This window comes from Cyprinodon variegatus, unplaced genomic scaffold, assembly GCF_000732505.1.
Source record: "Cyprinodon variegatus isolate N-32 unplaced genomic scaffold, C_variegatus-1.0 Scaffold282, whole genome shotgun sequence".
Taxonomy (NCBI): domain Eukaryota; kingdom Metazoa; phylum Chordata; class Actinopteri; order Cyprinodontiformes; family Cyprinodontidae; genus Cyprinodon; species Cyprinodon variegatus.
Genome location: NW_015150735.1, coordinates 187,332 through 214,683, shown reverse-complemented (window position 1 = coordinate 214,683; position 27,352 = coordinate 187,332). Strand labels below are relative to the sequence as shown.

The window sequence follows — 27,352 nt, the reverse complement described above, 5'->3', positions numbered from 1 at the left end:
AGATGAGACATTTTTTCAGCAGATGCATCATGTTGACAGATCAGTTTTTAAACACAGTTTAGTGAGTCAGTCCAACAACTCCTGTATCAGTTACATGTCTTTCTTCAAACAACACATGCACAGATTTTGCTCTATAATAATTAAAAAGAAATAAATCAAAAGATGGCAAAAAATATGGGATGAAGATGAGAAAGAAAGAAGATTATATAGGGTTCAAAAATCTGTAAAACTTAAACATTATGGAGAAAGAAGCAGAAGGAAAGATCATCTCCATCAGACTAAGAACTGGACACACCTACTTTAATGAGTTATTGTTTATATTAGGGAAGAGAAACAATGATTTATGTGAGGGTTGTGAAGGAAAAGAAAATATGGATCATGCTTTGATGAACTGCTATAAATATGCAACTGAAAGAGAGGATGAGGGAAGTAATTAGGCAAAAAAAAGGGAGAAAATGGAATATTAAAGGAATTTTAGGGACAGATGGAGATAGGGAGGAAATTAGGGTCATTGTTAAAGCATTATTTTTACTTAACACAAAATAAAAAAAAAATAGAATATAGTAGGTGGAACCTTAAGGGTACACACTCTTGTACAGTAGGTGGCGGTACGCACCTAGAAGTTGCTTGCAATCCGCCAATCAAATGAAAGAAGAAGGATCGCATCGCTGTTGCTGGACCAGTTGTCGCCATAGATATCCATGGTTGTCGCTACCTTATACTTAAAACTACATATCCCATGATGCATCCTAACGGAAGTGTCCTATCTCGAATTGAAACGACTAGTTGTTACTGTTTGAACTTTTAAGGCCGCTAAAACGCGTTTTGACTTACATAGCCCATTCAAATTGAGTATTTTGCTTTTATACGAGTGGTTGTACTCACGGAAATGTTAAAAAGGTATTTTAGGGATCGGAAAGTCAAGTTTTGTAATGACTTCTACGCTTATTTTTAGTTAGCATTAGCATGTAAACTATGCTAAGGGGTTGCTAACAGTTCCGGCGTGGGAAGATTTATATTGGGATGTTTTTTCCAGATTTATTCAAACATGAATTGAGTTTTATTCGCGGACAAATCATTCTACAATCGTTTATTTAAATTGAAGAACTAGGAAGCTAATTTTGCTAAAGGAAGACTCCTCCGGTTTAGCAGAGCACAGCCATGACCCTCGCTCCGAAGGAACTGACCAACCTGCTGAGCATCATCTCAGAGGAGGCCTGCTCCAACACCTTTGAGAGCCTCTCCACCCACTTCCATCATTACTTCGGGAAGGCAGAGCACTTCAGAGTGGGCTCGGTGCTGGTGATGCTCCTTCAGCAGCCCGATCTGCTGCCCAGCTCCCCGCAGCGGCTCACCGCCCTCTACCTGCTCTGGGAGATGTACAGGACCGAGCCTCTGGCTGCCAACCCGTTCGCTGCTGTATTCGCCCACCTGCTGAACCCTGCACCCGGGGAGGAGCAGGAGAAGGTGCTCTCAGGTACAGATCTGGTTGGTTTTTCACAAAACTCCATGAGATGAAGAGAGTGTAATGAGATTTTAAATCATCAAGAGGATAAATGTAATCTTTAAGATATTAGCATTAGTTATTTTGTCCAGTGTTTCATCTAAAACTTTTCTCCATTTGGTCCATTATAGGTTTCTTGCCCCCCATCACCCAGCCTGAGAAGTTCTTCCTCTCCCAGCTGATGCTGGCACCGCCCAGAGATCTGTTCAAGAAGACGCCCAGACAAGTGTCCTGCATGGACATCACCAACATGCCCCAGTCCATCGACATCAGTGGGCTGCAGCTGGCGCTGGCAGGTCAGCCAGCATCATTCCTCACTTGTTTGGATCCCAGCATTAAAAGTCATGAACAAACCTAGCCTAGTAAACTAGCCCCACCCGCCAGCGGCCAAAATCATTTTTGTCTGTGAGTTTGGTCAATATTTGAATTTCTGGATGAGGGCATGATGACAAAGCTGCGCGACGCTGGAGAAAGCACAACAAGGAAGATGGCAGCAACTATTGAACAGTTCTTGTTTTTACTCAGCTTTGGAATCAGTTTAGGAAGGATTAGGCTTCTGGGTTTTCATTGAAACCTGAGCCGGAAGAGGCTCTACGCTCATTCATTTTTAAGAAGGATGTATTCGCCGTTTTACCGACAGGCTGTTTGTTTAAACTCCCCTACCAGCTTTCTGTCATGCTTACTACCTTGCAGTCAGTTGCGCTCATTTTTCAGAGCGTTTGCCTATAGGCACAGACATGGTTTGAAAAACAACGGTTTGTTCTCATCAACAATCTTCCACTGTCTCATTCATCTCATTAGTCTGGTTTATCAGGCTAGAATAAACCTTGAAGAACTGATTTGTTTTTCTGTTTTAGTTTCACCTCATCCTGAATGTTTTCTATGTGTTTTTCATCCTGCAGAGCGTCAGTCAGAGCTCCCTACTCAGAGCAAAGCCAGCTTCCCCAGCATCCTGAACGACCCCGATCCAGACTCCTCCAACTCAGGCTTTGACAGCTCTGTGGCCAATCAGATCATAGAGTCTTTGGTCACAGGGCCACGCCCTCCCCTGGAGAGTGAGTGTTTGGGACAGTTCAGTTGATTTGATGTGTTTTTAATAACCCTCCTGTGGTGCGAAACACATGTATGTTTAAAGCGGCTGATAAATCAGCAACAAGTTCACTGTTCAGTGAAGTGATAAATTCTGATTGTTTTCTACTCAGGTCACTTCCGGCCTGAGTTCATCCGGCCTCCGCCCCCCCTCCATGTTTGTGAGGACGAGCTGGCGTGGCTGAACCCCACCGAGCCGGATCACAGCATTCAGTGGGATCGCTCCATGTGCGTGAAGAACAGCACGGGTGTGGAGATCAAACGCATCATGTCCAAGGCCTTTAAGAGCCCACTGTCCGCCCAGCAACAGTCACAGGTGGGTCACCCCTGCATCATGGCAGAGAGGGGTGTCATTTAGCACAGACGCCACACAAACTAAGGGAGCATCAGCAGCACGTTTCTGATTAACAAGATCCCTAAAAAATAAACTGATAACTTCATATTCAAATTCTGAAAACTATGGATGTAGTTACCTTGACTTTCTTTTCACTTGCTCCAATTTCTAGTCTGTAAAGCATTAGCTTTCTGATTTCAGAGATCCATTTTCTCTTTTAGGACTAAGGAAACATAAAAATGGTTCCGTATGTCTCCTGAAAGCTTTCCTGCCTTGAGCAGTCAGTGGTCATTTATCTTAGAAGCAGAGGCTTCTAAGAAATTTTGCCTTACTGAGTCTGTGAAGGCAAATCTGTGTTTTATATGGTCCAAAATTGTGTCATAAAACCTAAAAAAAAAACTATGTACCAGTTTAATAATGGAGAAGCTATTTTATATCTTTTTAATACATAAAAATAATTATTTCCTGAAAATGTGTTTATTTATGAGCAACTAAGCAAAGAAAAAAAAACAAGCATCTAGAAAAAGGACACTATGTAATATTATTTCCCATGTGGATCCCAGATTGTTCATTCTTCTTTGCCTTTCTAAAACATGCTTTAAATCAGTCCAACCTGACTTTATCCATGCTGGATCAGATCATAATGTTTGAAAAAGGAGGCAGAGAAAGCAGAATAAAGCGTTAGCCTCCCTTCATGCAGTTAGCCAAGCCTTCTTGCTAAACCAGCTCCTGGAAAAGGATGTTTCTTGCGCTCTCTCTCTTTCTCTCTCTCTCTCCAATCCGACTAAAAATTATGCTTTACCTCTGATTAAAGATCAAATATTTATCTTGTACAACTAAAAATACATAGCAAAATATTTCAAATTATTTTAGATTTTAATTTTAAATTGAATCATAAAAATCAGGGTCGTTGAGTGGGTGGGGTGGCGCCCTCTATTGGCCAGCTGCCACTGAGGGACGATAGTTTTTTGAAAAGCCTGTTTTGTTCAATCTTGTTGCAGTGTCTTATTTTAGCTGTAATTTTTCTGCCTGCAGCTGCTGGCTGAACTGGAGAAGGACCCCAAGCTGGTTTACCACATCGGCCTGTCGCCGGCGAAGCTGCCCGACCTGGTGGAGAACAACCCGCTGGTGGCCATCGAGATGCTGCTGAAGCTGATGCAGAGCAGCCAGATCACAGAGTACTTCTCAGTGCTGGTCAACATGGACATGTCTCTGCACTCCATGGAGGTCGTCAACAGGTGAGACGACGGTTTACTGCAGAAAGGAAACAAAAGCCAGAAAACCCACCTGGGTGTCGATTTAAAATTCATACTTTCCTAATTGGATTTCTGGTGTTAAAAACATTTGTTTTTAGTTACCTGAATTACACAAATGTATAGTTATGTAACAGCAAATTGATAAAATAATAAATGTAGGGACTAGCCTGGACAACCAGACACAGGACAGTCTGACGAGGCATAATGCTCTCAATCAGACCGGACCAATCAGAGCGCAGGAGGAGGGCCCAGAATGTTGCAGTACGTCTCTGTATAAATAACAGTAAAGATGGCTGCACCAACGCTGCATGACAGTTTAGCCTAAGAACATGCTGGACAACATTTGATATGAAAGTTGTTTTTAAAAAAAAAAAAGAGTCTCTAAGATTAGTTTGAGTTATTTAACTTTTCAGCCAAATCTGTCAGGTCTGGATTACATTCATATAAACTGCAGACTTAAAGGTATTGTGGAGGATTTTTGTGAATTTTTAAAAAAGACCCGTCCTCTCCACTTTAAAAAACAATGAACGTGTGAGAGCGTGCAGGAGCCCATTTCGCCTCGTGCACACTTTAAATGTCGCTGTTTTTATAGTTCATACAAGCTTACTGTGTCTGAATGTCCGCTCTAACCCCGAAATCCCTCAAATGCTACATAGAGCGGGGACTATATAGTGGACTTTATGTTGAATTAGTAAACTCGTCCTCCTGCACGCGGTGCTTGCCTCATCTTTGTTGTTAGTAGCCGCTGTAGGTTAGCGACAGCAGGCCGCTTTGACAGCGAATCCTATAATGCTTTCGGAGGATAGCTCATTCTGGGATATATCTGCCTCTTCTAAGGCCTTTCTTTTCTTAAACACCCTCATAGACACTTTTTCTCCTACAACCCTCGGCCATTTTCAAAGAACGGCGGTGAGAAAGGTGAGCTTCATTGACTGTCTGAAACTGTAGCTCACCACAGATATACGCCTGAAAGTGCGCACACGCAGAAAAAGATACCTAACTGGACGAACACGTAGGACGGCCTTACGTAAACATATCACCAGAATGATTGACACGTAGGAGAACCACTTAGATGATCCACCCGGACATACAAGATTGTCCTCTATACCTTTAACTCATGGTTTAATGATTTAAAATGTCTCATCACCTCTAGATTCTGCTTTACATTTTAACCTGATGCTGTTGGTAAAACCTGCTGAGAAGAAATGTAACTTTAGGTCCTTTGAAACTTTTTCATAATTTTTAACCATTCAGGGTTACTGGACCGTATTTAATCTCTCTCTGAAGGAGATATTTAGATTTTTTTCTTTCTCTTTCCTCATTCATTCCATCAGATTGACCACAGCTGTGGACCTTCCTCCAGAGTTTATCCACCTTTACATCTCTAACTGCATCTCCACCTGTGAGCAAATCAAAGACAAGTACATGCAGGTACGTCCATCATCAAACCTTAATCAGGAGTGAATGTAATAAATCAGGTAGAGCTCTGTAAGGGAGAAGGACAGACTTATTTTCCACATGAAACATTTGTGAACAAACGGCTTGATGTAGAGCAGAGCCATTTGTGTCAGGAATGATGCCGTAAATACCTTTTAAGCAGAGTTTGTTTGTAAAAGCAAAGTTTGTTTCTGACTGAGCAAGAGGAGAAAAAGACTGTAACCTATATAGAAATGGTTGAATTTATTAAACAGAGTAGGCAAGAAAGGAGGAGCTGAAGAGATCCTGCAGAGTTACTGCTGCTCACCTGGAGAATCATCAATGAGTTATTTAATCAGCTGTTCTGTTTTCTCCAAATAAAGTACTGAAATCTTTGGTGATGATGCTCAGAGGTGCGAATACTTCTGGAAGCCATTATCTCTGGTTCCCTCATGTTCTGTGTCTGTATGTTCCAGAACCGGCTGGTCCGACTGGTCTGCGTCTTCCTCCAGTCGCTGATCAGAAACAAGATCATCAATGTTCAGGACCTGTTCATCGAGGTCCAGGCCTTCTGTATCGAGTTCAGCCGTATCCGGGAAGCCGCCGGCCTCTTCCGGCTCCTGAAGACTCTGGACACTGGAGAAAACCCATCTGAGGCCAAACCGGCCAAATGAATGCAGATCGACAGAGACGCTGCTCTGACGGAGGGACATGTTAGAAACATGGCTTCCTTTAGGAGGCTCACTATAAAATCTGTGACTCAGACCTGGATCCACCTCACTGTACTCAGAGTAAATAGTGTAAATATGTATTTTTTTATCTGACACTCTTCTGACTCATATCTCACCAACTGCAGTTTGACCTATTTTCTCTCTTACAAAAGTAAAGAACTCGTCCTCCTCCTGAATTTTGTTTAATGTCTTTTGATTCTGAGCTTGTTACTGAAATATTTTCTGAAACCTGTTAGAGGAAAAAAGCTTTGAGAAAATTGGAGCTGCACGTACGGGTCTGATCACTAACCAGCGCTTCAGATGATGTCCGATCATTTGAATCACCAGCATGATTAAAGGAGTCGAAATAAAAATCTGATTTTCCATGAATAAAAACAGAAGATCTGAGTCCAGAAAGCAGCTGAGCTTAGAAACCAAACGGGTTTATGAGACCAGATTCAGCTTTTCTGTCACATTTCAAGGTTTTAGCTCAAACAGGTTTAATTTCAGATGAGACGTAATTCTCGTGTCATTTGCATTACTGGAGGAATTTCAATTCATTCTTATTTCCTTTTTTTTTTATTTCGACACATTAGAGACTTAAAGGATAAATGCTGTGATTAAGCTTATACCTCCAGATTTAACTAGACCAGAGATCTTCAACCTGTAAAAGCACCAGAAATATGATTTTAGAGTTTCTCCTTTTAATTAGCTTCAAAATTGTGTTTTATTATCATTCACTTTAGCATTAAATAGTAGCCTATAGAAAATCTATTATTCAGCTTTATTAGTTTTGGTTTTTTTTTTGTATTTTAAAAGCTTAAAATACATTTAAGCTGTTCCATTTCCCAAAGAGAGTTTACTCAACCTCTGTTTCTGTTACAATAGTAACATTTTCCCCAGAGCGAACTTGGTTGTGAGCAGGTTTTCCTCAATACTCTGTCCTCTGTCTCCGCTCTCCTTAAGCCAATCACATCGTTTTAAATTTCTGATTTATTCAGGAGAGTGTCATCATCTTGTATGAACAATAAAAGGCAGTCAGTAGGTCCATTAGGCATATTGGGTGTTAAAAACACAAACCTAGCATGTCCATTTGACAAGGATCCAATTAAAGAATGATCAGCATTAATTCAGAGTATTAAATTTAAAAGAAGGTTCTCAGACTGCATTTAAATGTCCTTTATATTCAGGTAACTGCAGCTACCGATTAACCTCACAATGTCAGACTGCACAGTCAGGCACTTATTTACTATTAAATGGAAGACATAAATAAAATGAGGAATCCCATGAAATGATGCTCATGTCCTACCTGTTTGAACCACTTTTATATACTCCGTCTTCACCCGCTGACAGGTGCGCTTCTTGCCAATGACATTTCACCTAAATAGATGCATCGATCCACTGCCATTGGATCACTAAATACATTTTTCTCAGTAATGTTATCGTAATCAAAACAGGCTATGGCAGGCCATTTAGATATTTATTAGCTTGTCTGAATAGGTATTTTTGATATCTGAAATACATTTTTCCTTGTCTAAATGAACTTTTTAAATAAAATGACACTTAATTCCTAAGAAAAACATTCTGGATGTTTTAAAATTAATTCATGATCTCCATATTCCTATTGTTACTGGTTGTAATTTGTATTATTATGATCAGAAAGAAACATCAGATATAAATACATATTCAGTCAAGCTGATTCATGTCCAAACAGCCGCTTAAAATGTATAAAAATTTCAAGGTATATATTAAAACCTACACTTACAAACATATTAAGGCTGTTCCATGTGGCAGGACTTTAAAACTGGCAGGTTATTTAGAGACAGATAATCTCTGTTTAACTTTGTATTGGGAGAAAAATAATAATGTCCTGGCTTTAATGCTAACCTGTAAGCAGTTTGAGATTTTATAAGAGTTTATTATGAAAGAACATCAACAAAAACATCCGGGGAAGCAGTGGACAACTCCTTACTATGAAGCTGGTCCTTGGTTCTGCATCAGACACATTTATGGATCACATCTGATTGAAATGATGGTTCATAACCAGAATATCCCCAGAATATCTGATTTAACCCTTTAAATCATCTGTATGATGGTGGGGGACACATCTGGAACAGAGCCTGCTGCTGTAGCTGCTCCTCTGAAGCTCTGAGGTCTGGATGGCCAATCACCTAAACCTTGTTTCTTAAAGGAGAAGCCATATTCAGAATTCAAACTTCAGAAAAAGAACTTTAAATATAAAACTATTACATACTGTTCAATAAATGAAAAGGGCTTTTAATTAAGAGTCATTTTTAATTTGAATGTGCTTTACTGGAAGCATCTAAGAACACTACTGCCACCTACTGGTTTGTGACGTCACGTGGCGGTATCGGCAGTTGAGCAAGTCCCAGAGCTGTATCTGGTGTTTGTCACAAAGCGCCATTATCCAAGTCATCTGGCAAACATTCTTCTTAGAAATGTTGGCTACATCTACATGTTTTTTTCTCTGACCAGCAGTTCTATGGCGAATCCTTCTCCTTTAATGGCTGCCTTGCTTGTGGAGGGAGAGGAAGAACGTTCCTGTCCACCACTCAACCTCAGCCTCCCTTCCACCTCTTAGATGGACTTTGTTTTGGATCCTACCATCATATTTCTACCATTCGCAGTGATCAATTCTACCAGGAGTTAAATGATGGACTGTCTGTGATCTGATCTGCAGCAGCTAAATTACTGCTTTTAGTTTCTACCTGCAGGATACAGTCACACAACAACAATCTTCTAATAAAAAAGTCTCTTTATTTGGTTTATACACTTGTGAAAAGCTGTAAATCAATGATGGAGTAAATTTGCTCTGTACCGGAGTAACAGGAACTCATGTTTCGAGCTGTACAGCTTTGGTACTGAAAGATAAGACTTAGTGAAATGAAATGGAAGTAGAAATTCTTCATGTTTAAAAAGCTAATATGGCACCTTTAAACTGACAAGTCAGATCAGCTGGACCCAAACAAATAAATAATACTGAGTTTAAATCTGAAGCCTTAGATTCCTGCCTGAGGCGGCATCAGGTAGCCATGGGTGATCGGCCTGGTTGGACTGGAACTTTTGGAGGGATTTGTTCTCTATGTTTTAGGCAGAATCTGACTGAGTTTACAGATGTTCAGAATTAACTTCATATCCCTTAAAGAAACGTTTTAGACGCAAGATTAATTCTGCTTGACGAGCGTCGACAGAAATCATCTGAGTCCGGTCCGTGTTTAAGGAAATGACATTTAGAAATCTAAACGTATAAAAATGTAACAGACTGTTTTTAAAATGTGTCAGAGCCTGCATGCTTAGAAAGAAAAGAGATCTTCGTTCGGCTCTCTGGTTCTGGATGCGTCGGGTCAGCGGTCCGGTCCCTCTAGGCCCTCCTCATGCCGCGCGCCATCAGGCAGGCGAACACCGTCATCACCATTTTAGGCTTCACCTCCACCAGGTCCTCTGGAAGCGCGTACACGCGGGCGCCGATCTTCCTAGCCATGGAGATGGCGTACCTGTTGGCAAAAATTTCACAGCTCAGGTTCTAATGTGACCTAAATCGGCCCTCAGACCTAAACCCATGGAACTGGCTATGATTTAAATCTGCTGCAGGGAAAACAAAAACTCTCTTCCTACTTTGCATTGTTGAGTTTCTCCTCCTCTGTCAGGTCTTCGGTCTTCAGCAGGTCGTATCTGATGGATCCGGGCTGGATGGCGTCGATCAGATCCAGAACCGGTATGCTGTTGCTAATAGACATGTCCTGGACAGACAGAAAACTTTTATGTCAAAACAACTAGAGTCTCATTGGATCCTTCATAAGAAACTAGGAATGTTCTGGAATGTTTTGGTGAACGGTACCGCCATTTGCACCTTGTTAGATCTTCCAAACTTAAGCCAGAAGTTTTACCTTAAAGCTGGAGATGGTGCCTTTTCCAGCATTTGTGAGTGTTCCGTTGACCCAGGAGACGATGGTGTCATCCACCACTTTCTGTCCGTCGCCCAGATCCTCCAGGATGTTGAGTGTGTATCTGAGGAAGAGACAGACGACGTGGAGGAGTCGGACCTCATGCTGCTAAAGATGCTTAAAAAGTCTCCAGATAATTTTGTTACCTCCTCATGAGCTGCCAGAGCAGAGCCAAAGTGAGGGTTCGATTCCCTGCATTTAGGTCCTGACCGGCAATTCCAACCAGAGAGAACTTGGCCTCCTTCTTGCCGAGCTCCACTGCGTAGTTACAGTTCTCCAGCTGAAAACCAGACAGCAGGTCATCCCTTTAGAAACCTTCTACATGATAACTGGAGCAGACAAAGTTTCCTGCTCTACCTTCTTCATGTTGCTGCCGAGTTTAGGGTAGGGAGGCTTGTTGACTCTGTCCCAGTCTACTGGTACTTTGATCTTCTCGTACAGCTGGAAGATAACCAGGGCATCATCGATGTCTCTGTAACAAATGGGAGACATTAGTCTCTGGGACATCCAGCTGGGTGGCTGACAGACCGTGGAGCTTTCTTACGCATAGAGGTGGTTGACGCGAGGGTTGACGCCCAGAGAGTTCATCCAGTTCCTGAAGGTTCGCTCCTCCCGGGTTTCACCTGTAGGAAAATGAGTGAAAAAGGATCAGGCCTCCACAAATAATCTGAAACACCAGAGAAGATGTGAGTCTTTGTCTAAAAGAGAGGAATGACCTTCGATGGAGCTCCAGTCGATGTCCTGGTTCTCTGGCTTCTTCAGAGCTGGGTACTTGTTGAACAGATTGGCAACAAAAGCCAAGTTGAGCTTGGGGTTGCCGCGGACGACGTCTGCGGGCATGACAAACTGCCTGCAGCCGAGTTTATCGGCCTCATCCAGCATGCACTCTGCCCTCTTCAGGTCGTCTTTCTCCTGCAGAGGCAGCAGGAGGTGGGGGCTAAGAGAAGTTTCTCTCTCTTTTTTTCCAACGTTTCTGATTTGCTGATCAGTCTTACCCTGATTCCTGACATGTCCACAGCGATGGGGGGGATTCCCTCCTCGTCTCCTTTGGGGGCCACCTGGTTCAGGATGTTGTAGTACGCCTTAGAGTCCTGGAAAGACCAATTTAAGTGTTACTGCTTCAACCAGACTCATGTCAGCTTCTAACAAAGTTATTTACTCTGACTGTTCACGGCAGTCTGAACATCTGACATTACCTCACAATATTTAAGCAGCTGGAACAACAGAAAGTAACGATACCCCTAAAATCCACTGCAACCAGATGCCTTGAAAACATCTAGTTAGTCAATAAACACTGGGAAGTTTAATCTGGAGAGCCTCAGTGTGAAAAACTGGAGGCTGAGGATAATTGAGGAGCTGCAGAGATCCACGGCTCAGGTGGAAGAATTTGTTAACTGCTAGTCAAAAAAAACTGAGCTTTATGGAAGAAAGAAGGAAACCATGTGATTGTCTAGTTAGACGTTTGCCAAGAGTCATGGTGGGCACTCAACAAACGTAGTAAGTAATTTAAGATTATTTCGCCTCACCCAGAACACCTGCTGTAACATAAAGCGATGGCAGGATTATACTGTAGGAAGTTCAAAGGAGAAGTCCGGTCATGTTCAAAATTTATACTGAAAGTACTTTAAATATGAAATTATTACATACAGGTTAATAAATGATAAGTGTTTTTAATTAAGAGTCATTTTCATTTGAATGTGCTTTACTGGAGGCTTCCATGTTTGTCAAAGAACACTGCTGCCACCTACTGGTTTGTGACATCACGGTGCGGTATCGGCTGTTGAGCAAGTCCCAGTGCTATATCTGGTGTTTGTCACAATGCGCTATTATCTAAGTCATCTTGAAAACCTTTATAAAACGAAATGTTAGCTACATATGACATGTTTTTTTCTCTGGCCAAAAGTTCAATGGCAAATCCTCCCTCTACAAGTTGACAATCCAAAGATTCAATTCATGATCCTCCGTGGAGGATCATGAATTGGAAAGGTGAAATAACACATTTTTTTTGCACTCTACCCGATTTATTGCACATCCAACTGTCATGCACGTGCGCATTTTCAGTTTAACTATAGCTCTGGTGAATTTCAATGGTGAAGTCCTCTGGAAATCTTCATAATTGTTGTTGATTTCAGATGTGTCTAGTAGTTCCCATTGATTTTGCTTGTAAAGCGGGGAGAATGGCGCTAGGCTTACCGCACCGTGACGTCACTGCCGGAAAATGTCAGGAGTGAGGTGTTACTATATTTGGGCAAAAATGGCCGCTCCCAGACCCAGTGATCGCAAAGAAAATTATTGTTTTTATTTTTTTACTGATTACAGCTAAATTGATTAAATCACCTCAAACATATTATTTTTAGGTTTAGATAATGATCCATTGATTATTCCTTGCTGATCGGACTTTTCCTTTAAACTAATTAACAGACCGTCTGTGAAGGAGGCCCCTAACAGATCTTGGGTTGGGATGAAGGTTGGCCTTAGCAGGACAAACCCTTTAAATGTCCAGTCAGAGCTGCAGCTGAACATTTTAGATCAAAGCATGTTTTTGTGTTAGAATGGCCTCGTCAAAGTCCACACCCACATCCAAGAATTTTTTTGGCAAAATTTGAAATTGGATGCTTAGTCTGACTAAGCTGAAGGTTGGGAAGAAAAGATCAAGCTAAATGTTGCAAAGTTGGAAGAGGTATTCATAAAAATACCTGGATCTACAGAGCAGCGACCTACTGCTGCTCCATACGTATGAATTCCACACTTTTCAGACTTTTATTAAAAAATGATAAAATAAAAATCCACCAAAGTTTGCAGTTGTTTTCATGGGATCCATTCAGGCCTCTGCGTCTCGCTCTCTATTCTCACCTTGATGTCTGAGCTGAAATTGTTGATCTTTCCGCAGCCGGCCTCCTCCAGGTGGTAGTTGGCCCAACGCAGCAGCAGCTCCTCAGGGGAAAGCTTCATCAGATCCTCCAGACTCTCTCCATCCCGTAACAGAGCAATCAGGGCTGCATAAACAATAACAGAAATATTGTAATAGTGGGATCTACAGGCTGACTGGACTCGTTCAAATGGAAACAATCCAACATAATGATTCAGGTTCAACCTCAGATCCACATGAACACCGACCTTCATTCCTGCTAAGCTCGATGTCGGCAAACAGGCCGATCTTGATGACCTGCCACAGCAGACCCAGGACCAGATGCTGCCTGCCCTCCTTCAGGTCCTCGGCCCCGATGTTGACCACGTGGCACCCGATGGCCGACGCAGAGTTCAGAGCCAGGTTCAGGTTCTCCTGTCAGGCCAAAGGATGCACCAGGGACATGTTCAAGGGAAGCTGCAGAAGTTTGAATAAAACTGGACATAGGAATGAAGCCGGAGTCTTACCTGGATGGTGAAAGGAGTGAGCTTCTTCTTGTTGATGGTTCTCTCATCGATGGTGTCGGGGACTGACAGGTTGATCATTTTACTAACAGGAGAGAAGGAGCACATTCAGGCTGATTTCAGTCAATTAACCTAAAAGTTTGAGCATTTAGAGCGTAAAGTACCAGAGGACGATTCCATCTCCCATCCCGGTGAACAGGTCGTCAGTGTCGGGATTCATTGGGAGAACATGTTGACAGTCTGGATCCTTCTCCAGAGCTTTGTTGATCCAGTTCACAAAAGCCACCTTCTCCTCCTCTGCAGACGGAGAGAATCAGACATCAGACCCCAGATGACGGCAGGATCAGCATCACAATCACACACTTTGAAAGAGACGAGAGCTCAGAGGGCAAAGGCCCCTCCCTCTGTGTGAAAAGTATTACCTGAGTATGAGTGTTGAGTGCCGGACTGCTCTGAGGTTCCTGCCACGTTACGGATTCCTTCCTTCTTATTGATGGCTTTCCTGAAGGTTTTGGCCACTTCAGAGCTCTTTAGACCGTGGACAATCTGAAACCAAGAAAGAAAAAGCTCTAAGTCTGACAGAACAGTGATGAGCAAATGTGGGGAAAATGTGTTTTCTCTGTGGAGTTGCTTACCTCAGTGAACTCCTCGAAGGTGAGTTTGTCGCTGGTTTTGGTCAGCTCCTGGACGATCTCCCTGATTCTGTATCCCGGCAGAGCCAGGTTGGCAGCCCTGAAGAGCTCGGTGAGCTCATCCTTGCTGATGAAGCCATTGCCGTCCACATCTGACAAAACGAGAAGGAATCCGGTTGTCAGGGTATTATTGAAATGGATCAAACAAAGCAGTTTCAGGAACCAAAGCAAAAAATAATCTGAAGGTAAGTAATCACCCTATTCTTAATGAGGCATTTAAAGTACCGGATAGTTTGTTGTTAAGAAAACCAACACCAGTTCCTTCCTTACCCTTCCTCTATTGAAAACACAAGAGGAAATGAGAGCAACAAAGTTCGATCCTCTTACCAATTTTGGCAAAAGCTTCTCTGAGATCTTCCATCTCCTCAGCAGAGATCGGTGTGGTGGCCATGGTGGCAGCTGGAGTCAGATGTGGACCTTAAAACTGACCAAAGCAGAAACACACAGAGCTTTAATAAAAAGCTACAAATGGGGGGTGGGGTGGGGCGCTTGTCATTCAGGCCCGACATGCAGAGCAAGTCAGGTTGAAACTAAGTGATGATATCTCTTCATTTAATGCTGTGATGAAAGGCCTTCACAGTTCTCACTTTTGCCACTCTGAAACTTCCTCCTTCTGCAGCACTTCCTGTCTGAAAAACAACACTTCTTTATGTCTTCTTGATGTACACACCATGGCGTCAACCAGTGGACAGATAAAGCACACATCCTAAAAGAGTCACATTACAAGAACAGTTCCTTAGGAACTGGACCAAGATCTTTTTTTTTTTTTTTTACACATTTTCCATTTTAAAAATACTTCCTCTCTGCTTGGTGGTGATTTGTTTATCCCCAGCGGGTCTCTGATCAGAAGCAGCAACACAAAAATAAACTGAAATCTACCTGATTATTACAGAACTTTATAGTTAAAAAACTCCAACTACAAAGATTGATGAGCGTTTTTTTAACCATGGTAAGAGCAATAACAGATTTATTTATACATGAGTCATGCTTTTTTATTAGACTATGATGTAAGTAGCGCCCCCGCAGCTGCATTTTGTGGTGCTCAGAGGAAATGTTAGCAACAAGTTAAAATACATTAGGCTGACATTAGCTTTAAAACAGTAAAATCATGTGTTGTTTTTTTTTTTTTTTTTTTTTGGGGGGGGGGGGGTATGTTCTCTGCAGTTTTTCAAACGTCCATTTTGGTCCCCTGCATGTTTTACTTCTCAAAAACAATGCTACGCTACCGTAAGACATTTGTCGAGCACTAGGACCAAGCGGAAACAGCTCAAACTGAAGCCTGCTTCCCTGAGTTTAGACCGCCCATAAGCTCCTGATTGGCCAACCATCTTTCTTGTGGCATTGGCTGTCATCACTGTCACTCCTGAGGAGCTCCTTTTACAAACATCTGATGCGCCACAGTCACAGTTTGTGATTGGACGGTCAAACACGCTGAAGATAGTTTTATTAAAAAATACCGGCAACCCCCCACTTCTGAAATCAAAATTTCGTCCATGACTGAAATAAAGGTCTGTTTTAAACAAATTGAGATTCTTCTGGAAGGACCAGGATCAGCAGAAACTGAAGCAGATGAACCCAAAGAGCGGGTGGCGTTACATTAGCTAGAGGGAACATGCTAACTGCAATTAGCCATACAATTTAAAATTGTCTCTGGTTTTTGGCTTAAACACAAACTAAACATGTTGGGAAATAAAGGTTGATAATTTATTATTATAATAAAATACACATTCTCAGTGGTATAAGAAAGTGTTAAGGCGCTAGTTTGAGTTAGCACATGGCGGCCATATTGGATTTTGTTCTTCTGGATCGTATTGGGAAACCTTATTTTTTAACTTGTAGCTCTGACTTCAGTAGAACTTTCTATTTCTCTTTTAAACCTGGAACTGGGATTACTTTTTGGTCGAACAGGGTATAGGACGTTCTTTGGTTAACTAGTTAGCCAAAAAAACAGGAAACAGCCAACTTCATGTTGCGCAACTTAAAAATAAGAGCAAAGTTATGTTTTTCTAAAATAAATGTGAATCAAAGAGAAGTGTAAAAAAAAAAATCAGCAAATGTGCTACCATGAAAAGGATTTCATTGTGTTCAGCCTTAAATTAAAACAGATCACTCAGATAATGACTTAATTAGAAAGCCACAGAGGAAGACCTGTTTTAAACATAAATAATCTGATCTGTACATTTCATTAGGAATATTGACACCGGAAAGCAAATGTGAAAGACTGTTACTGTCCTGGTGAGAAATTTTCAGTTGCTGACAGTGCAGAGCTCAGCCTGCAGCAGACACTGGAACATCACAATATTGCTGCAGAAAAGTAGAAGTGCAATAGCTTAGATTTAGTTTTGTTTTATTGTTTTTTTCTGCTTGACCCATTTTTTTTTATTTTCTACTGCAATATTGGTTGATACTGTCTGTCATCATAAAGAGTCATAAAATCTAAATGTCAGTTCAGAGAAGAACTAAGATTTCTTTTATCTTGTGCTAAAATCTAAGCTAATGTTACCTGCACACTAACTGATCATACATCTCTGGCTTTTGACCTCTGGTTTCATATTAAAGCATAAAACAAAAAAAAGGCGAGGAAGATGAAACACGTCTAAGTGTGATGGAGCTGATCACATGACACATGGGACATTTTATTTTAGGGTGTGATGATTCACCGTGAATGCGTCTCTGTATTCGCAGATCCTTTTTTGGCAGTTCAGAGGACATTTGAAGCCACAAAAGGGACGACTCTGAGCTCTTCAGCTTCGGTGATTGAACTTCCTGCATCTCTGCAGTGAAGGAAACCATGATGGTGAAACATGATTTGAAAAAGTTCAATCATCAGATTAAAACTACTGAGCTGAAGGTGAATTTTGGCTCTAAGATGAGATGTTTCTTAGAAAGTGTACCCTAAGGCAATACACTTGCTAAACGGTCCTTAAATGCAGATTAGAAGCGGATTAAATCTAAAGAACTGGAGTTTTTACATTCTAACATTTTATTTGTTTCGGGAGTGTCGCATTTATTCAAATGACAAACACCCATTGAGCTCAGTTTTTTTCTTTCCAGGGGTTTAATGAAACCAGAGCTCAGACCAGAAATTATTTGCTAATCAATTAATCTGAGGATTATTCTTTGGATTAACAAACCAATAGCAGGTTTTTTTTTTTTCAGCTTAAGTGTGAATCTTCTATATCTGCTGGTGAGGATTCTCAGTCATGCAGGTCATAGTCATTCCAAAAAAGTAAAAAAAAAAAAACAATCCACTGGACTTTGTTTACAAGTTTGAAGATGTCCAGGAAGCTTTGGGAAGTGAAACATCTTCAAACTTTAAAACAAAGTCCAGTGGATTGTTTTGTTTTTTTTTTTACTTTTTTTGGAATCTTCTATATCCTTTTATACATTTGCAGGTTAATTTATGCTCTGAGTTTGTTTTCCTTTCAGCAATTTACACTTTTTAGAAATTAAATAATCCTTCTAATGATTAAACACTAAATATATTAGTTTATAATGATTATTTCAAATAATTCTTTTAATTCCTTTTCATCTGTTTCAGACCCTAAATGTCAGAAAGCTTATATGGCAGCTTGACTGATTCATTTCAACAGTTTTGATTTTAGAGCAAGAAGCGCTCGAAGAGGAAGTGCTCCTTTCTGTTGAAATGATATCCTGTCATAACATCCCTGTCAGAGATTCATTTAAATATTTACCCTTTCTTCTTGTATAGCAAGAGGCATGCTAGGAGACAATACCAGTTAGCTAGATGTCAATTTAAACAAAACTGTTTGAGGTAAAAAAGGACGACAAATACTTGATTTTTATTTTGCAGGTTTGGGGATAAATCTTTCTAGTTGGGTGTGAATTTGTGTGAAGATAAAAACAAGGATAGCCTTAAAAGGAAATAAATATCTTGATAATATAATGATAATAAGAAGACACCCATTCAGTGACGTTTTTGGGGACATTTGGCTTCGCTGTCCCTAGCTCTCCAGGCAGAGACAACAGGGAAGTTGTTTCTTGCAGCAGACAGCAGATCAAAAGCAGAAATGAAACCAAGCTCAGCTAAATAGCAGGTCTGACCAGTTTGAACATTTGCTTCTCGTCCGCTTTGAGTGTGAAAACTGAAGTTGTCGGACGTTTAAAATGTGAAATTACTGATTAAGACCAAACTGCTGCTTCTCTTGGGTTTATCTGCTGAGATGATGGAAACTCTCCTGCTTTCAGCCTCTGAGTCTATTAAAACACTGCAGCAACAGTCTGCTTCTTAAAGCTTTCTTCCCTTTTTACTAAGGATTTAAATAGTCCTGCAGAAAAAAATGTGAGCTGCTTGGTGGTCAGTAGTACAGCCTATTCTGCCAGATCTTTCTATTATGGAATAACCTTTACACCAGAATGTTTGATGTTATGGTTATTCCTAAACCGCAGTTTGCCGAAAAGGCCTGAAAGAAGTGAAATTTAATCTAAAGCCTGTGAGTATTTTTTATATATTCAAAGACTGTGTTTCAGTTTGGGTAGAATGGAGCCTGCTTTGCGCCATCGCCCTCTGCATGTAGCAATGATGAGGGATTTAGACATAAAAATAAGGAAACAGCTGATCACAGTTCTGTTAGATCAATAAAGTTAAAGTTTCCATTAGAAAAATATAGTGAGCTTTACTTTCATATAAGATCTGTGTTGAAATAAATGTTTTTAACGAAATGCATCTTCTAAACTGATACCATTCAACTTTTTTACCTTTTTTGGTCTGATACCATGATAAAATGATTCTGCTAGGTTAAAAATGAATAAAATATAACAGACATTGTTTGGATTCCCTCTTGCATTGATAAGGTGAGAGTTAACACATCCAAATATTTATTTGAATCCACTTTCTTCTAGACATTATTTAATGAAGAACAGGCAACAGGGGGAGCTACAACTCACTGAATGAATCAAAGCACCATAGAAGAAGAAAACATAAAACCTCAGGGAAAAATAAAATGTCTTTAGATCTGGGTGATATTTGCACATTAAGAAACGACCTTTGACTTATTCAGTCTCTGTTTCGATCTGTGGGATTTATCTCCTCAGCAAACATGTTTTATTCCTTTAATGCAACCAATGAAATGCAAAACGAGGCAAATTCCTCTAACTAGGTCATGTGACTCACAGTTATGACAGACTTTTTGCATAAAAATGGAGGTAAATGTTAAGATCCCTGTAGATCTGCATCTGTTAGGCATCAGATTAACCAGCAAATGTAAAATGCATCGAAGCAGAGGTAGAGTAGTAGATCTAGATCAGTAAACTCTGTGCACCAGGGTTAGTACTTGTGCTAAACACGTGGTACGCCTCTTGGTGATCTTAAATAAGTACTACCAATCAAAGATGAAGTGCTGAAAGTCCTGATCTGGTGCTTCTTCAGGCCCACGCTGCCTTAGAGGAAGTTTCTTCAGTTGAAGCTAAGTTAACCACAAACTTCCTTTCCTTTTAACTGCACCTTCAGCTTCTAGTTCCTCTCCTCGTAGACTTAACTCTACTTCTAACTGCTCTAATATTCTTATTTATACATGAGCAGATTCTAAATCATTTAAGTAAAACTTGCAGAGGGCTTCGAGAGTAAGCCGTGCATTTCTGGAGTTGCATGTGAAAGATAATTTCAAACATAGAAACAAAATCATATAATGTTGAAGATACTTGGGGTTAAGAATTGCAGGAAGTGTGCAACAATATAAGACGTATTAAACAGTCAGAGACACATATTCTCTATTTTTTATGCCATTTTTTTAATCCTTTCTGCTATTTTATTAGAGGAGTTACTTCCCCAGATAAACCTGATATCTGACTTTGATGCCTTCAGACGACACCTGCACCAATGTGCAGCCACCTGATCTCCATCTCCTTACCTGACGGTTGCAGTGAGGGAGCTGATGATGGTGTCCAGGAGGGCAGGGTATAGTTTTCTTTCTTCTGTCCTTCTGGTCGCTGTGCTGCTCAACGCTTGACAGGCACCGCTCTGAATCGGCACAGACTGAAGGGCCTCAGCTCATCTATTCAAATCTACGAGGAAGGAAGTGACATACCACACTTCAGAAACAGGAATCAAAGAGCTTTTGTCTTTATATGGCAATGCACGCGGGCTGCAATTCAGGTGACCTCCAGCAGATAGTTTCACAGAGCTCTGGTGACACCCCCAACTCCATTTGGGGTTGATTGGCGAGGCATTCAGGAGGTCCCAAAAACGTATTCAGATAGAAAGTAGTTCACAGGAAAAAAGATTGGTAGTTATATGAAAGATTTATGAATTAGACACAATTGGATGCTTGAAGTCTGCTTTTGTGTGATTCACTGGTGATTAGTGATGAATAATGATTCATCCATAGAAACAGAGAAGTACAAGAGAACCCAGTCAGGAGATGTAACAGGCCAGACAGAGTATCGATGAATGAGGAAACCCTGGGGAGGCTGACACGGACATGTGAGAGCAAGATATTGTTTTTCTGCTGATTTATTTGCAAATCATCATCCCCTTAAGACGATTTCAGAATGGTTTCAAATGAAAATGGCAAACTTCCATGATCTATCTGATGAAGCAACACAAAAAGGGGCAAAAATAGAAGAAAAACATGTTTTTGTTTTGTTTGTTTGTTGTTTTTTTTTTCAAATAGAAAGCTAAAATTAGTGCCATCATCTGATTACTAAATGGAGTCCACTTTATACAATTTCATTTTAGGAGAAATACAGGTTTTCAGAGAAGAAACTGACAGCATCCTAAATACTAAGGAGCACCAATTGCATCACAAGTTAAAAGTTCAGATTCTTTGTAAGAAGTAGAAGTACTGATTGACCTTTAATTATGTATAAGTAAATGAATAAAAGTTTTTACATTGTGCTTAACATGTAAAAAGAAATTATATAATACTTAGCTGTCAAAAAATCTTAAATACCTTTTAAAGTACAGTTAGAAATATATATACTTATTGATTTTAACTTTTTCTTTCAGTAGCACATCAAGTCAGCTATAAGACTGGAATGAATGAGACCAACACTGAACATCTGACCAACAAATCCATGGGAAAACATGGCAATGGTAGCATCATCCTGTGGGGAGGCTGTTTTCCAAACCTGGCCGGATAGAGTAATATGTCAAGCACTCGGGTTTATTCTTAAATACAAGTGATTCACATGTTTTTACTCTTAGGTTTTGAGAGGGAAAACTTATTCTGTACATTATTAATCTGGAGCTACTCTAATCGAATCTGTTCCTGGAAAGGAGGGACGTTCAACAGAACCTTTGGAGCTGATTGGGCGAGGCGATGCCCAGTGCCTGCCTACCAAAGTTTCGTTTTAGACAATTAGGGTAACAAATGAAATGACAGCAAATGCCATTAGAAAATACAATAGCTTAATACTTTTATGCTCTTTCTGTTCCTCTTTCAAGGATGAAATCCAGGATTGTGATCAAACAGATGTGAATGGACCTGCTACGTGTTCGTCCTCCTCCGCTGGCATGTTTATTTTGGATCCGCTGTGGGCTCAGCAGCTCATCACAGCTATACATCTTAAACAATAATACAAAAACCTGATTAGCCAATCTGCTTTGCGTCTTTCCTGAATGGCTAAAGGATGAGTGGGACAAGACGGGTTGTTTGCAAAGCACCAATATCGTGATTATTCAGCTCACAGGTCCGGTTCCTGCTCTCCATCAGTGACGGGGAGGCTGGTCAAAGCTCATGAAGGCTGAGAATGGTTGAGATAAAAGCATAATCAGGTCTAAGAATGGTCCGGTCAAAGCACAAGCAGATTAATCCAAATGTAAAAATTAGTCACGGTGAACGTATCTGTGAAGATTATGGAAGACGCTTCTCCATCCAAGAGGCTTCTTCAGTTAACTGAACAAGGGATGTTCCTAGAGAACTTCACGTCCAGTTGACTAAACTGAACTTTTCAACCCTGAGTCAAGGAAAATTTAAGTTCTTTGATGTTTTTCGTCCAGTTTACAGGAATTTTAGCAATTAGACAAAAAATATCAGGCTAAACTTTCAACAACTGCATATCCCATGTCTCATGGCCTTTCTATTTAACATTTATACTTGGTATTAATCAAAACCCATCTTTGGGAGTGTTTTCTATTTTTGGGGGGATAAATGGTAAATGACCTGTACGTATATAGCGCTTTTTCAAGTCAGGAGACTTGACCAAAGCGCAGCATTCAGTCATTCACCCATTCACGCACACACTGATGGTGGCAAGCTACAATGTAGCCACAGCTGCCCCGGGGCTCACTGAGTGAAGCAAGGCAGCCGTACACTGGCGCGACCGGGCAAACTGACCACCATCAGTAGAAAATTGTCTTGCCCAAGGACACAACGGCTCTGAAACCCGGAGCCGTGGCTTGAACCATCAACCCTTTGATTTCAGAGCACACAGTTGCCCCGAAAGCTTTAAACTGCCAGGAGAGTGAATAGCTTTGGCTCATTAATATCTTCAGGGGGAGTTTCTAAAAAGGCTTACTAAGCATATGTCTATAATGAAATAGCCATTTCTTCCTTTTACTAAACATGAGTCAATTGATATGTCATTATTTTTCACTACAAAGTTACGATGCAGTTTTAAACACATAGTCGTTCATTCCCTCATGGTGCTGTCATGTTTACAGAAGGTTGGAGGTGGAAGTCTCTGTGTGCCTCCTGCTAAGCAGAAGCTCCTGTTTCCAACCAATCATCAAACTCCAGCAGATTAAACCCAGCCAGTTCTGTCAGTGGTGCGCTGCTCGCTTGATTTTGGTCACGTCAGGTCTACTTTTGAGTCTTTGTTTCACTATAGGTTACTGCTGAGGTTTTCGAAAACCCGTCTGCTGTCGTCTCTGAGCTAACACCATGGGTCCAATATCTTGTCCTTTATATCTAAAAACATTGATGAATCTGTGAAGCTTGGAAGGGTAAATATGCAAAGACTTTCATCATGTCTGCTTACAACATCAGGCTCCTGCAGATGTTACCTAACAGATTCTGTCTGAAGGAGAAATCTACTTCTGCTGCCCGACTATGAGCTCTTAGGCTAGTTTAACGGGTTAGTTTAATTCTTTAAATAACTCTTAGTATAAGAAAAACTAAAACAAGAAGACTACTATTTACCACAGTACCAAGCATCATCAGCTCTGTCAGTCTTGTGGTCACCCTGCAGATGGTTCTCTGGTTTCATGTAATATATTGCATAAGGCTTTTACCATTAAAGGGATCTTACTTAATAATATCTTGTTCTTACAACAGTAAAAAACAAAACAGTTATATTATAGGAGCTAGGATTATGAATCAGGTTCAATCTCTGTACTTTCCTTTTAAACTTCTGTTGCTCAAGAACTCAGAATGAAAATGAGGCAGGATGTTTAAAAATAAAAAATATAAACCAAAAGCATTTTTATTTTCTAATTTAAACCTTAGGAGATTATGGTAAGATTGCATTAGAGTTTCACTTTAATCGTTAAAGAGCTCAACCAACATTCTGCAAACAAATTGGGATAAAGAGGGTAACCGCTGGATTCACTGATACACCCTATTATGAGTTATAATAAGGTTTGGATAAAGCAGTAGAAAGACAACTAGAAATCTTCCTAAGGAAACTTTGGAGGTGTCTGCCACTGGGGCATACTCAAGTGTGTACAGTACAGTTTAATTTCAGTTCAGTTTATTTATATAGCACCAATTCACAACACATGTCACCTAAAGGCACTTTACAGTTCACCAGATCATACAGTCAAATTCATTCAAAGTTTTCTATCTAAGGAAAACCAGCTGATTGCATCGACTCATTGACCTGAAGGCAATCTCTCACACTAAACATGCTTGTAGCGACAGTGGAGAGGAAAAAAACCCTTTTAACAAGGATAAACCTCACTGTGAGTGGTTCTTTTTTGTGTAATTTTTCAGTTGGAATTAGAATATTAAATATCACCTGACATTATCAATATCACGTTAAATCTTAGGAAATCACAGACTTTCAAAGTGATCTTACCTTATAAAATGACATCAACCTACTCAGTGTTCTTATCTGTTCATGACCTTTATCGCGACAGTCCACTTTTGAGAAAGCAGGTTTGAATATTAGTGAAACTAGCCAGACATCGTTCTCAGATATCACACGCCTTTTAGGTAGATATTCTGATTTATAGAAAGTTAGACATGGAGCAAAAACATTGTGGAAATGAAACCACTCCAGCTAAACTTTCAAGGGAAGACATGGTTGACCTCCCCCTCCAGGTCGACTATGATGCCATTATTTTCCCAATTGAAGAGAAGATGACAGCTCTGTCACCAGCGAGCTGCATCTCAGCCAAGCAGAAGACGGTCCAGAGATCCAAGGGGAAGCAGTTTCTTATGGTGCAATTGAGGGTCCCCCCTTGGTGGAGGTTCAACTGAAATCATCTCTTTCTGCTGACTCTACGTCTCTCAGCTCAGGCTGAACAAAATGCCTCTAGAGAAGGGAAGCTAGCAGAGGCTTTTGTAGAACAAGAGCTGAGGCTCAAATATGAGTAACAGCTGAAGACTAAAACTGAAAATGACTCCAGACTCAAGGAACAGGAGGAACTGATCAAATCTCTGAAGAGTCAAGTCTCAGAATTGACAGCAGAGTTGAAACTTTCTTTGAAAAAAGAACATCATGAAGCTTCCTCACAAACAGAGGAGTCCATAAAAACTAAAGCTTCCAGTCAAAAAGAGGCACCCATACAGAACAGGCCCCAAAGAAACAGATGTGGTTCCACAGTTAGAGGCCCCCACCATGAAAACAGGAGACAGAATACAAACGGAGGCTTCAACGCAAACCCAAGCGTCTACATAAATGCTAGCCATTATCTGCATACAAGCCACCATCGAGATGCAGGACTACACATGAACCAAGGCTTCCCCACACATGGAAACCACCATCCAAACAGAGGCCTGCAGGCAAACAGAAGATTTCCTCCCTACAGTGGCTACTAGACAAACACAGGCCACCAGGCTGACAGAAGCACTTAAGAAAATTCCAAATTCAAAATGTTTTCCGGTGTAAATAAAGACAACAGCTTTCAACATGCACATTAAAAAAGACCACAAAAAAAAAAAACTAAAAACAAACAAACAAATAAAAATAAAACAAACAAAAAAAATAATTTATCCCCTCCTTGAACCGCCATCTTATCGTGGTGGAGGGGTTTGAGTGCTCAGATGATCCCAGAGGCTATGTTGTCGGGGGCTTCAATGGTTCTGGGTGACGGGCCAGACGAAGAGCGGTTCAAAAGGTTCTCAATTAACTTACCAGAGCAAATACATCACTGGGTTGTAACAAAATATTTCCATTTATATATATATATGTGTGTATGTAAACAAATTAAAGTAAGCCAGTATAAATGTTACAAGGTTCATGTTATATTTTCCTTATATGTATTGTTCATCTTATATGACTGATATAAATGGATATTTTCATAAAAATATGTTTATTAATTCAATTGAACACAGATGTTTGTTATTTTATTGCTTTGTTACGACTGTAATTAGCTTTGCAAAGGTTATTCAGTTTTTCGATTGGGGCAGACAAAACAAGTTTTTATCTCCTTTCTGCTCCCTTTTGCTTGTGGTAAATGTATGAGAAAGTGACAGTTTTTTTTTTTTTTTTACCATGGAGCAATAAATCTGAAGACATTGCATACCTGCACTTTCAGATAGGGTGGAGTTCTCTGACTGTTTTCAGAGGCAAAGAGCTGGGAAGAAGTGCCAGACCTCCTTTGTATCCCAGCAAAGGAGGTTTTGCACAGCATCCCTTTAGGGATTTAATCATTCTGCTCGGGAATCTTAATTCCTATGTGGAAAATAACAGTAATACCTGGAGCGGTGTGATCAGGAGGAATCGACCCAAAGCTCTGAAACTGAGTGGTTTTTTGTAATTGACTCATTTAAATCATGATTTGTCCATAATGAACACAATATTCAAGCATAAGAATGTCCATCAATGCACTTGGCACCAAGACACTCAAGGTCACAGGACAAGAACCGACTTTGATGTTGTATCTTGTGACTTTCACTTAGACAAAAATGATTATAATTATGTATGCACTGAGTGTATACAAAAATATATATATATATACAGCAGCTTACAACTGTTCAAGATAGGCTCTGTGTATGCACCCTGATGCTCTATCTCTCCGGTTCTTTTCACTGAAAAAAGATCACTTGGGACAAACTCTTTAAATAACACTTCATAACTTTTATTTATTAAATTACCAGCAGACATGACAACAGATTCTGATAGAAATTGTAATCTTCCTCAGATTAGAGAAATTGCTTAGAGTTACTAAATGTGACCCTCATCATTGATAAACCATCTATCCAAATTTACCAATCATTCAGTCACAGTGGGGAACGTCACAGGACAGGCCGGGCCGTTCTCCATCGGAAAACCCTACCATCTCTAAAAGGTAGTAAAAAACTGGGGTGACCCCAGGGAAATCCCGATCTCGGCCAATCTGAGCACGAAAAACCCAGTTTTGAATCTACAAATTATCATTACCAACTAATTTAACAACCTTTAAGCTAATCAGGTTCTATTTATTTCTATATCAAAGCAAAAGTGGCATAAAACTTGATCTTGGTGGGTCTGGGGCAAAAATGTTTCAACGTTTTTTATCAAAACAAAATCAAAATAAGTCAAACATATTAATCACAATTAGGCAAATCCAAGAATTATCCTAGTTAAAGGCAAATGATGAACATCACTGACGATGATGAATTCTTTCAGTCTTTCTATCACATATCAATCTAATTAATCAACCAGAGTCTCCTATGGCCTCCTCCACAGCCCCTTTGATCTCCATGCAGTCCGATGGAAGTGTAGATGCTGAATCCACGTGGTGGTTTTCATGGAGTGTTCTCATCACAGTTCAGAGATCCATTCCTCCGGAATCCTCCGGCACACAAGAGAGTGCAATTAATGTTCTTATCAGAATAAGCAGTGTCTTTAATGAGTAATTCGTTATTTACTCAAAAACTGCAGTCACAACCAGATATTCTTATGCAC

The 27,352-nt window shown here is 40.4% G+C and overlaps 2 protein-coding genes across 2 annotated transcripts; one reads left to right on the top strand and one right to left on the bottom strand.

The window, feature by feature from the left end:
- The first annotated feature begins 744 nt into the window (after positions 1 to 744).
- cnot11 (CCR4-NOT transcription complex subunit 11) lies at positions 745 to 6,873 on the top strand. The gene is made up of 7 exons (XM_015383318.1): positions 745 to 1,477; positions 1,636 to 1,800; positions 2,407 to 2,559; positions 2,707 to 2,909; positions 3,963 to 4,165; positions 5,518 to 5,614; positions 6,076 to 6,873. Exons 1-7 carry the CDS (start codon positions 1,162 to 1,164, stop codon positions 6,271 to 6,273), a joined length of 1,335 nt encoding a protein of 444 aa, XP_015238804.1. The 5' UTR covers positions 745 to 1,161; the 3' UTR covers positions 6,274 to 6,873.
- Positions 6,874 to 9,058: 2,185 nt separating this feature from the next.
- On the bottom strand, positions 9,059 to 20,378 carry lcp1 (lymphocyte cytosolic protein 1 (L-plastin)). Its single transcript, XM_015383315.1, has 16 exons — positions 20,209 to 20,378; positions 14,666 to 14,762; positions 14,282 to 14,430; positions 14,069 to 14,192; positions 13,811 to 13,943; positions 13,650 to 13,731; positions 13,392 to 13,557; positions 13,128 to 13,270; positions 11,270 to 11,365; positions 10,991 to 11,186; positions 10,819 to 10,897; positions 10,632 to 10,746; positions 10,421 to 10,554; positions 10,218 to 10,338; positions 9,946 to 10,070; positions 9,059 to 9,824 (listed from the first exon to the last, which is right to left on the bottom strand). The coding sequence occupies exons 2-16, from the start codon at positions 14,727 to 14,729 to the stop codon at positions 9,692 to 9,694; spliced, it is 1,860 nt and encodes a 619-aa protein (XP_015238801.1). The 5' UTR covers positions 14,730 to 14,762; positions 20,209 to 20,378; the 3' UTR covers positions 9,059 to 9,691.
- Between the last annotated feature and the right edge of the window lie 6,974 nt (positions 20,379 to 27,352).